The 11,075-nt window shown below is 39.2% G+C and overlaps 3 protein-coding genes across 6 annotated transcripts; all 3 read left to right on the forward strand.

The window, feature by feature from the left end:
- The first annotated feature begins 1,018 nt into the window (after positions 1-1,018).
- Positions 1,019-6,079, forward strand: LOC126600792 (probable alpha,alpha-trehalose-phosphate synthase [UDP-forming] 9). Of its 4 annotated transcripts, none has more exons than XM_050267448.1 (5): positions 1,019-1,322; positions 1,523-1,584; positions 2,769-4,843; positions 4,948-5,221; positions 5,313-6,079. In XM_050267448.1, the coding sequence occupies exons 3-5, from the start codon at positions 2,853-2,855 to the stop codon at positions 5,634-5,636; spliced, it is 2,589 nt and encodes an 862-aa protein (XP_050123405.1). In that variant the 5' UTR covers positions 1,019-1,322; positions 1,523-1,584; positions 2,769-2,852; the 3' UTR covers positions 5,637-6,079. The 4 variants fall into 4 exon arrangements, with proteins under 4 accessions (XP_050123405.1, XP_050123403.1, XP_050123404.1 ...); XM_050267446.1 differs by having other exon boundaries at positions 2,800-4,843; XM_050267447.1 differs by having other exon boundaries at positions 1,019-1,584.
- Positions 6,080-6,562: 483 nt separating this feature from the next.
- On the forward strand, positions 6,563-8,161 carry LOC126600795 (protein NUCLEAR FUSION DEFECTIVE 2). The gene is made up of 3 exons (XM_050267451.1): positions 6,563-6,731; positions 6,870-6,958; positions 7,490-8,161. The coding sequence occupies exons 1-3, from the start codon at positions 6,669-6,671 to the stop codon at positions 7,893-7,895; spliced, it is 558 nt and encodes a 185-aa protein (XP_050123408.1). The 5' UTR covers positions 6,563-6,668; the 3' UTR covers positions 7,896-8,161.
- Positions 8,162-10,137: 1,976 nt separating this feature from the next.
- On the forward strand, positions 10,138-11,036 carry LOC126600798 (uncharacterized). The gene has a single exon (XM_050267455.1). The coding sequence runs from the start codon at positions 10,216-10,218 to the stop codon at positions 10,642-10,644; it is 429 nt and encodes a 142-aa protein (XP_050123412.1). The 5' UTR covers positions 10,138-10,215; the 3' UTR covers positions 10,645-11,036.
- Positions 11,037-11,075: the final 39 nt, after the last annotated feature.

Here is an 11,075-nt window from a genome sequence, read left to right on the forward strand (position 1 = left end):
GATGCCAACATATATAGATTATGAATTAGAATTTCTCACATGCACAAAAATAAAGAGATTGAAAAAAATTTCTCAATATTGATACAAACAATATTTAATTATCGGGTAATTTCACGTCTCACACAATCAAAACTTATTTGATTTATAATTTAGATAAATCGTATAATTATGTAACATGCCAAACTAATTAAGGGTGGAATATTACCATGATTATACCAAATTCTGAAAACATCGCATTAATCGGACTTAGGGAAATATATGAAAAAAAATTGAACAAGGACTATTAGTTGAAGTTGGGCGCAAGACCTGCGGATATGGTTCCATCATAGATAATGAACTAGAATTTCTCATACACAAACATAAAAAGAATTGTCCTTATGTTGAAACAATAAACGGTCAATTATAAAATAACTTGGAAGTACGTTCAGGCGATAGTGATATTAACAACATGCACCGAATCTCATCGTAACTGTGAAAAGTTAAGTAAGTTCAGGCGATGGTGATATTAGATGGGTGACCTCTTGGAAGTCTTCGTGTTGCACCCCCTCCTTTCCTTCAAAAAAAAAAATGAAAAGAAGAAGAACAATATAAATGTTTTATGATGACTAATGATTTAGATCAAAGCATAACAATACATGTTAAACGTACTCAGGGAACAAAAATTATAAATACATAACATAAATGGGAGTAAGGAGGTCACTTAATATTACAGTGTAGTATCATTCTTCGTACCTTACAAATAAGACAATTCTCGATAAAGACAAATTTAAACAACATTATTACGTTATTGCTAGCTTATTGTCAGACTCAGTCTACTCTTTCAACTCTTTAATATAGATAATATTGTTTTTTTTTTAAAGAAAAAAAAAAGAGAGTAAGGGGTAGATATGAAATAAAGATGAAAAGGAGTGGCATTATTTAAAGATGAAGGGCACAGCACAGGATTAACGTAAGACCAACCAGGAGTTGCAATCCAAACCGTAGTCTCTCTCTCTCTCTCTCTTGTTTCTCTCTCTAAATCTCTCCATATCTATCTTCTTCCATCCAAAATTCTTTTCCCAATATTTTCCCACTTTATTTCTTTCCAATATACTATTTTTCCTTAAATTATTTGGTCAGTTTCGAAACCATTAAAAACTCTCACAAATTCCACCGGTTTCCAACCTAACACAGCTCCTCCTCTTGGTCACTTTCCCGTATAAAAAAATATCAAACAGACTTACATTCTTTCTCTCATCATATCCATCTATATCTCCGTATCTCTCTCTCTCTCTCTCTCTCTCTCTCTCTCTGCGAGTTTGTTCACAGCTCTGTGTTGTACAGTGAGTTCTCTTTTCTGGGTTGCTGAGAATTTAAGGGAAATCAATACTTGTGCTTTTTTGGGTTGTTGAGGGTTGACTTTATGATTCAGTTTCTCTGCAATGACACGGCTGTTTTCTTCTCTCTTTTCAATATTTTCTCAGCAACCAAACAGAAACTTCTTGTTGTTGTTGTTTTCTGAATGTGTAAGGTGTTTTCGCAGGAAACTTGTTCTTCACTGATATCATATAGCTTTGTTGTTGGATCAATCCGACTCCATCTCAGGTTACCCTCATTACTTGTTTCCAATTCTTCCAGTTATGTTTGTTTGCATAGAAATTTTATTTTTTTAATCGAGAAAGATAAAATCTTTTGCTCAAAGGCTGTGTTTATGCATCATGGTAAATGATAAATCAATAAGATTTTGAGTCTTTAAAGTAAAAAATATTATAAAAAAAAAACTCTGTGAATTAAATATGCTGATGAAAAACAGAGCAAAAATTGCAAAAGTTGCTGTGACAAGTAATGGTTTTTGGAATTTAATTTTTACTTGATTTAGTCTGTTACGTGAGAATATGAGTAATGAACAGAGATAAGGAGAATCCTATGAATAGTCAAATCAGATATGTATTCGCATTTATTGGAAATTATTCCTTGCTTCCGTTATTTTTATGCAGATAAGCTTGATGCATAAGAGTGTGTGTATATATATATGAGTTTATTTGGAAGTGCTTTTAAAACGACTGAAAGTGCTTTCGGTGGAATTGTTTTTGGGCAAGAAGCACCAGATAACTTTTCTAGAATCCGCTTGGATTATTAGCATGGATTGGTTTTAAAAACATTTCACCAAAAGCAATTTCAGTCATTTCAAAAACACTTCCAAAACGATGCATATGTGTGTGTGAAGTCGATGTTTTGTGGACAAAATTTAAACTGCAAGTCTTTTCGATTTCGTGAATAATTCGATTAATAGTGCTGCTCTGAGAAGTTGATTTGAAGATCATTCTAGTTAATTGAAGATTTTAGAAATGGCTTTGGATGTGAAAAACACTATTTGATGCAGAATCTGCTTTTAAGTTAATAAACGAGGTATTTATATGCATACATTTTAGTAAACTCCTTCCATTTAATGTTTTTGTATTGTATTTTTTTTAATTACTGTTGTTGTTGTTGTTATTTTTCTGTCTATGGGTCTAGATTATGAACGCTTCTTGTTACATTTTAGCAAATTTACGTATGAATATGGAGAGGCAGAATTAGATCCTAATGGTTATACGAATCGCTCTGAAAGAATGGTGTTTTCGTTAGAAATCTGCTCAATCTGCAATGCTTTATGATCTTCTTTGTCTAGATATAGGGATCGGATGCTGCACCAATTACTAAATTTTTTCGTTCTTGTGATGATTGATTGAATGTCTGTTCTTAGTATTGCCGGGTTCATCTTAGGTCTTTTGCTACCTTTCATATAGGTTCTTACTTTGCACAAAATCTTGGTTGTAGATTATTTGGAACTCCAAGTCATTAAACTGGCGTAACAGCGCATAACTGCAATCATGTTGTCAAGATCTTGCTTAAGTTTGTTGGAATTGTCATCTGGGGACATGTTGAATTTTCCTCAGACTCCCAGAAACCTCCCAAGGGTGATGACTCTTCAAGGAGTTATTCCTGATGCAGAAAGTAGCGACGGCATTAATAATGAAGATATAAATGTTCCTCCTTCGGAAGTATGTGAAAAGAAGATCATAGTGGCGAATTTTCTCCCTCTACATGCTCAGAAGGATGCAAAATCTGGGAAATGGTGCTTCAGTTTTGATGAGGATGCACTTTCGTTGCAACTCAAAGATGGTTTCCCATCTGGTACTGTGGTAATATATGTCGGTTCTCTGAAGGTTGACGTAGAAGCAAGTGAGCAAGAAGAAGTTTCACAGAAACTGCTGGAGGAGTTTAATTGTGTGCCGACATTCCTTCCTTCCGAGCTGCATAAGAAGTATTATCATGGGTTCTGTAAGCAATATTTGTGGCCTCTCTTTCACTACATGCTGCCCATGTATCCGGACCTTAGTAGTCGCTTTGACAGGCAACTTTGGCAGGCATATGTTTCTGCTAACAAGAAATATGCCGATAAAGTTATGGAGGTGATCAATCCTGAAGATGATTGTGTATGGGTTCACGACTATCACCTTATGCTTCTTCCAACGTTTTTGAGAAGGCGGTTCACACGAGTTAAGCTTGGCTTTTTCCTCCACTCCCCCTTCCCCACATCAGAAATCTACAGGACCCTTCCTGTCCGAGATGAAATTCTGAGAGCACTGCTAAATGTAGATTTGATTGGTTTCCACACGTTTGATTATGCTCGCCACTTCCTTTCTTGTTGTAGTAGAATGCTTGGCCTTGAATATGAATCGAAGCGGGGCTACATTGGACTTGAATATTTTGGCCGCACAGTGTACATTAAGATTCTGGCGGCGGGGATACACATGGGCCAACTTGAATCTGCGTTAAATCATCCCTCTTCTTCCATGAAGGCCAAAGAGATTCAAGAGCAGTTCAAGGGGAAGAAAATCATTGTTGGTGTCGATGACATGGACATATTTAAAGGCATCAGTCTAAAGTTGATGGCCATGGAACAACTTTTGATGCAGCACCTGGAGATGCGGGGGAAGGTAGTCCTGGTTCAAATTGTAAATCCTGCAAGAAGCACAGGGAAAGATGTTCAGGAAGCGAAAAAGGAAACATATTCAATGACCAGAAGGATAAACCAAGTCTTTGGTTTCCCAGGCTACGAGCCAGTTGTTTTGATTGACCGTAGCCTTCCCTTTCATGAGAAGGCTGCCTATTATTCCTTGGCAGAATGTTGCATCGTTAATGCTGTAAGGGACGGAATGAACCTGGTTCCCTACGAGTACATCATTTGCAGGCAGGGTAATCAAAACATCGATAAAGCTGTTGGAGTTGCCTCTGATTCCCCTCGTACAAGTACACTTGTTGTCTCGGAGTTCATAGGTTGCTCACCATCTTTGAGTGGAGCTATCAGGGTGAACCCGTGGAACATTGAAGCTGCAGCTGATGCACTCAATGAGGCCCTCACAATGCCTGATTTGGAAAAGCAGTTGCGGCATGAGAAACATTTTCGGTATGTTAGCTCTCATGATGTGGCTTACTGGTCCCGCAGTTTTCTACAGGATTTGGAGCGAGCGTGCAAAGATCATTACAGAAAACGTTGTTGGGGAATCGGTTTTGGTCTGAATTTCAGAATTTTGTCGCTTTCTCCAAGTTTTAGGAAGCTTTCAATTGATCATATCCTCTCTGTATATAAGAGGACAAACAGGAGGGCAATATTTTTGGATTATGATGGAACAATAATGCCTGAATCTTCTATTGTTAAGACCCCCAGTTCCGAAGTCATTTCTGTTCTGAAAAACCTTTGCAGCGACCCCAAGAACACTGTGTTTATTGTGAGTGGAAGGGGCCAAAGCTCTCTTAGCGAATGGTTTGCTCAATGTGAGAATCTCGGTATAGCAGCTGAGCATGGATACTTCATAAGGTACGTTCTTACGTGTGCTTATAAATGTAATTTTATACTTCAATGTGACTCTGGCAATTGTCTATACTAGTATTGATTCTGCGTTCAATTTTATTTTCTCACAGATGGAGTAGTGCATCCAGGTGGGAAACCAGTTCGTTGGCCATAGATCTCGATTGGAAGCAAATTGCAGAACCTGTGATGAAGTTATATACGGAGGCAACCGATGGCTCCTACATAGAGACCAAGGAGAGTGCCTTGGTGTGGCACCATCTAGATGCTGATCCTGATTTCGGATCATGCCAGGCCATGGAAATGCTGGATCATCTCGAAAATGTCCTTGCGAATGAGCCTGTAGTTGTTAAAAAGGGTCAGCATATCGTCGAAGTAAAGCCACAGGTATTGATGTTCTCCGATTTCTTTCCTCACTTTTGCATGTCTCTGTTAGTATAGTGGCCTAAAGGATGTCACATTGCTTCTTAAACTGCAGGGAGTTACTAAAGGAATAGTTGCACAGAAAGTTCTTTCCATGATGATTGGTAATGGGAATGCGCCAGATTTTGTGCTGTGCATCGGGGATGATAGATCAGACGAGGACATGTTTGAAAGCATATCGAGCACAACATATAGTTCATCTCAAGCTGCAGCTCCCGAGATCTTTGCATGCACTGTCGGACAAAAACCTAGTAAAGCCAGGTACTACCTCGATGATACAGCGGATGTCATCACTTTGCTCAATGGCCTGGCAACCGATTCAAGTCTCAGGGCACGGTCCAATTGGGAAATTCAAGTCCCGTTCGAGAATATTATCTGAGATGAATGAGCTGCCACTGTTCGGCAACGTGCCTAGGGTAGTGAAGAACATCGATGGATGCTGTTCTTCTGATGATACAAGCATACACAAAGGAATCGTTGATTAACTCTTTATGTTTCGATACGCTAACTTATTCTTTGCATGGTGGAAAGCCGGACATGATGCTGCTCCGGGTGTTTCTTTCGAAGAGAACGATGATCACAGAAGGGTTACTGCGGATTTGGGAGATGTCAATGATCACGCATGGTTACGCGGTGGCGCCATCAACCAGTTGGGCTTTACCTTCTTAGTTCACAGGTTAAAACTTGTTCTTCTTTTCGTCATTAGTAGTTTTCACAGATAGATACAAAAGGGCATCATTTGTTTGTAAATTTGAACTGGCTTTGTGCTTACATGATACTCTATTTTTTCTTCTTCTTATGAAATCATAGTTTTTACTGAAAGTTGTCTCTGGCAAATACTTCTTTACATTCTCAATGGAGACGGGAGTGCAGTAAATTATTATTTAAAGTACCAAATTACACTTGCAGTGTTCTTTATGTGTGACTACATAACTATGTGAACCCGGCAAAATCTGAAGAGCAGAGTCTAGTATTTGCCCTCCATTTGATTACCGCTCGACAAAATGCCAATTTTCATTTTTTGATCTTAATTGTAATCTTAAATGAAACAACGGACTTCAATTCGTTATAGAGTGCTAGTAAAAATTACATTTTGAGAGTGTGGCTAGTTTTGATTGGTGGGTTTGTAGAAGGATAAAGATTTTTTAATGCCTCAAGAACACGTTAATACAAATGTCATAATACAATTAATTAGATACTTAAAAAATAAAATTTTAACCACTAATGATTTGACACTTGATGTACCAAATAATATTTTCGACTAGCTGAATTTTCGACTAAACCCAATTTTCCGAAACACTATTGCCTTTTGTGCTCAGTCCTAAAAGAAAAGAGAAAGGGAAAGCAAAGTCATCGCAGTTGCTGGTTTTTCACTCTTCACACACCAAGCAAAAACAATAGAAAGTGAAAAATGCCTCGTCGTCGTTTCGCCCTCGCCGCCGTTTTCGTCCTCGCAATCCTTCCTCATATTCAGGTCTGTTTCTAAACCCTAAACCTCTGTTTGGTTCCTGAGAAAATGCACAAGAAAATTAAATACAGATTTATCAAAAGTTCTTTTGTTTCTTTCTTTCATCTCTTTCAGTTTATAGTTTCCGCTGGTGGTTTTGTGCAGGGTTTGGCGAACGATGAGCAGCACGATCTGATCTCCATACGATCATCGCCGTTCGAAACAGCCCTCGAAACCCTTCAGGTGCAAATTGGGTAAAGTTTCCATATTTTGTCCTCTTCGTTGTGGTCTCGTAATTCTGGATCATTGAATCTGTTTGGTTTCCGAGAAAATTTGAGAAGAGGAAAGGAATTCTTAACCATGTTATCATCAGATTGGGACCCTTCACCGGAGGGGCTAAATTTACTTTCCGACAACCAAAAGCGTTATCGATTATACTTGGTAGAAAAACGTAAAAAGGCATGCTTCTATGTCATAGAAGCAGTTTATGAGGAGGTGCTTCTTTAGGAAGCACTTTCAACTGCTTTTCCATGAATCACTTCAGCATGTTTCTTGTTAAAAACACTGTTAAAAGCGCTTATGAGCACAAGTGCTTTCTAGAGAAGCAGTCCCATATGGGCACTACTGTGAAACCAAACAAATAGCATAAATATCAAAATTGATTGCATTTACGTGTATCGGTGTATGTGCATATGTTTGTTTGTGCGTGTATGTGTGCATGTTGATTGTGTCTCTCTGACATTGGAGAAATGTACTGTTTTTGTGTTTCTTTGTATAATTTTCAGGTATAAGTACAAAAAAATTGGTCTCCTGCGCCGTGCCATGACCCATGCCTCCTTCTCCGAAGAGAACAACAAGGCACTGAGCATTTTGGGTGCCAATGTCATAGAAACATCGGTCTCTATGAGATCACTTGAAAGCAACCTTGAGATATCTGCAAAAGAGTTGAACCGCCGCATTTCTGATGTCTCGAAAGTAGAATCTTCCTGTGCTGCTGACGGGAAGCGATTGGGGTTGCATAAGGTGGTTAGAGTCTCTCCCAAGACCGATTCTTCAGCTCCCTTGGTGGTTTGTGGGGCTTTCAGAGCGGTCTTTGGTGCAATTGCTCTTGATACTGAGAAGGCTGATGATGCTGGAGAATGTTTCTGGCGTGTTCATGGTGGCCAAGTTGGAGGAGCTCTTGCAATGTAAGCGCAGCTCGCTCCCTATCAGCTCTCAGTAGATATTATGCTAGGGTACTAGCTGCTACTTGTGGGATTTAGTTTAGTACCAGAGGGACTGGTTTGCTGTGATCTTTCTGTTTGTTAATATGATTTGACAATATCGGTCATTTGGAATACTTTGTGCCTTTGTCCCTAAACAATATTATGCTACTTGTAATTTCGTACGTGCGAAAAACATTGTTAATCTAGTATGTTTGTTTGATGAAAGAAAGGGCATTTTGTATTTCAGCTGTACTTCAACTGTGTTTTTTTTTTTTGTCAAATGATAGATTTTGTTAGATTAGATATTAGATTAGCCACTGACGGAGTTCGAACTCACGCCGTCATCAAGGGCTCAACTCCTTTCCACTACTGTGGCAAAGAGTCACTTCAACTATACTTCAAATGTGTTTTTGTTGGAAACTTGTTTACTAGGAGCTGATTTGAATGTCTATCTTTTCTACATTCCGTCAGATATAGAATCTATAGATTCAGAAAAGATGCAGGATACGAGCCATCCTGGGATCATTTTATATTCTTCTTCGGTATATGTTGCATCATATTACTAAAGTGTTTTGATTTTGGCTTTTACTTAACGAACTCCGTGTTTCAATACTTGATAGTTTGAGAACATTTTGGATTTGCTCGAACACCGGAAATGCTTGTTATGGAAGTGCACTGGTTCTGGTCTTACTTTACGTGATTATAGGATATCATATATGCTAGATTGTGATACAACTTTGTTTGAGCTGTTCTTTGATCAACGGTGCATGGAAAAGTGATTATCAAGCCCTAGGCCTAGCATCACTTATTCTTGAAGCACTTTTCATTTCTTCTGCTTTTCACATCACTACTCAGTGTCATGCTTGTGCATCTTTTCTCGATATAATCTGTGCTGCTGCTGCATCAACTTCTGCTGGATCGACTCAGTTTCGCAACTTCTCTACGTTCTTTCTGTGTTCATGGAATTTCTTCGTTTGTTTTCGGCCCGAATCTCTTAGGGCCTGTTTGGTATTTCACAGGCTTAGAAATTGTGATGGATTAGAGGTTAGATCGTCAGACTTGACCTTCAGCCCTTCACCCCCCTTGTTCCAATAAGATTTGTCTTAGTTTGAATAAGTCGTATATGGCATAAGATTTTTGCTTCCTTTTGATTGTTTTAAACTCAGAAGCTTGACTGACGTCGTTTTCAGTAGGCCTGAGTGGCCAATTTGTCCTCCTTCATGGAAAAGCATTATCTCAGATTCTCTCAATCAATGTGGTTGGTGCCAATCTGTTTACTTTTTTTTTCTACTCTCATATTCCTCTACCTTACAAAACATTAATTTTGTATATTTCTGATTAGAGAAACACGTTGTCGTATTTAAAAGATTCAGAGAAATGCTTAGAAGACTCTCAAAAGTGCGACTCTATGTGGACGTTCTGTCACATTGTATTTTTAACATAATATTTTAATGTTGGCATGAGAATAGACGTTTAAACTGTAGTGTCAGAAAATCTATGAACAGTCCCGTGTTTTCTGAAAGATTTAGGATCATATTATTAATTTATGCTAATTTGCCAAAGGAAAAAAAACTAAAGGGGTGTGATATTCACACATCTAATTTTACTTCTCACACATCTTTTTAATTTTCGGCTGTCGGATCGGATGAATTGAAGAAGATTAATGAACATAAATTATCAAGAGGTGTGTGAAAAGTAAAATGAAGTGTGTGGATAGCACACCTCAAAACTAAAATACTAAAAGGGAAAGAAAAGAAGAATGAAGATGGTAGAGTGATTAGTCTATGGCAGCGCTGGAATTGATCATAGTCGGTTGGAGAGGGTTCCTACAGATTCCCTAATCACCACCGTTCATCTTTGTATTTAAGTTTCTCGTCGGTTCCACTGAAGCCCTGGGACCCGCACGTTCCGACCCGAAGCGTCACCTACAACCGTACAGCGGCACTATTCTTTAATTTCGGAATTTTTTTATTTATTTATTTTTTCCATAATTATACCTATAAGTTAGGTTCATCCGCTCCCTAAAACATAAATAATGGATAATTATCAATAATTATATTAAAATAATAATAAAAAATCTTAATCATTAGGCAATACCGGAACCACACCAAACGACAGGTCGTTCCGCACACAGAAAGTCACAATGGCCACCGGCAATCCCCGGTCACCTCATGTTTCCGTTACAAACTTCCACCTATTAACGTCACTTGTATAAAACAGCCCGTTTCGCAGAGAGACGCAATTTTCTCCACTGGGGTTTTCCAAACCTCTACCTCTCTCTCTCTCTCTCTCTCTCTCTCTCTTCGATGGAAGACATTGACTTGGAGTCAATAGGCCATGGAGGATCAAGGTCGCGCTGCTGCTTCTGTATTCCGTCGTCATGGTCGCGGATGCGGACCTCCCAAAACGATGACCGGTGGTGGTCCCGAGGTATCAAGGCCCTCTACAAGCTTCGAGAGTGGTCCGAGATCGTCGCCGGCCCCAAGTGGAAGACTTTCATCCGCCGGTTCAACCGAAGCAGAAGCGGAGGCGGTTCCTCCGGCGGCGGCGGCAGGCACGGGAAATTCCAATACGATCCCTTGAGTTACGCCCTGAACTTCGACGAGGGACCGGTCGACGAAGATGACGAAGCCGGCGGGTTCCGCGATTTCTCGGCCCGGTTCGCCTCGATCCCGCAACCGGCGAAGTCCGAGGGGCCGCCGGAATCGGGTAAAGAAGTGTCGGTGTACGGGTGAAGAAACTGCGCCGCGACAGCTATCGTGCGCCGGGGGGGGGTGGCGTTTTGTGAAAAGTCTGATTTTGCTGGAATGGCTGGTCAATGAGCTGGCTAAGGCTTGGAAGGTGGAAAGGGTGACGTAACGCTGACATGGCGCCGTCACTTCATTTTTATTTATCGTTTTTGTTTTCGATGGTGTAGAATGTTAGGTTTTTATTTTATTTTTATGTTCTTGGTTTTTTGGATGGTGACGTGGTCGGGATTGGGTGTATTTAATTACAAAATTGTCAGACACTAAGAAGGTCAAAATTGTCAAATACTATGAGACCAGTTAAGGATGAGGATGAAATAATATCTTGTAGATTTTGGATGATTCCTTATCAATTAATAAATATATTATTTATATTTTAATATTACGTTTATTTGGAAATTGTAATTTAAGTGTCGGTT

This window comes from Malus sylvestris, chromosome 14 (assembly GCF_916048215.2).
Source record: "Malus sylvestris chromosome 14, drMalSylv7.2, whole genome shotgun sequence".
NCBI classification, from domain to species: Eukaryota; Viridiplantae; Streptophyta; class Magnoliopsida; order Rosales; family Rosaceae; genus Malus; species Malus sylvestris.

What these genes read in the sequence shown, in the direction of transcription:
- LOC126600798 (XM_050267455.1), top strand. Translation starts at nt 10,216, where the DNA reads ATGGAAGACATTGACTTGGAGTCAATAGGCCATGGAGGATCAAGGTCG.
- LOC126600792 (XM_050267447.1), top strand. Translation starts at nt 2,853, where the DNA reads ATGTTGTCAAGATCTTGCTTAAGTTTGTTGGAATTGTCATCTGGGGAC. An exon ending in GAGCATGGATACTTCATAAG is followed by an intron (nt 4,844 to 4,947) that starts GTACGTTCTTAC and finishes ATTTTCTCACAG; the next exon opens with ATGGAGTAGTGCATCCAGGT. An exon ending in TCGTCGAAGTAAAGCCACAG is followed by an intron (nt 5,222 to 5,312) that starts GTATTGATGTTC and finishes CTTAAACTGCAG; the next exon opens with GGAGTTACTAAAGGAATAGT.
- LOC126600795 (XM_050267451.1), top strand. Translation starts at nt 6,669, where the DNA reads ATGCCTCGTCGTCGTTTCGCCCTCGCCGCCGTTTTCGTCCTCGCAATC. An exon ending in CAATCCTTCCTCATATTCAG is followed by an intron (nt 6,732 to 6,869) that starts GTCTGTTTCTAA and finishes GGTTTTGTGCAG; the next exon opens with GGTTTGGCGAACGATGAGCA. An exon ending in ACCCTTCAGGTGCAAATTGG is followed by an intron (nt 6,959 to 7,489) that starts GTAAAGTTTCCA and finishes TATAATTTTCAG; the next exon opens with GTATAAGTACAAAAAAATTG.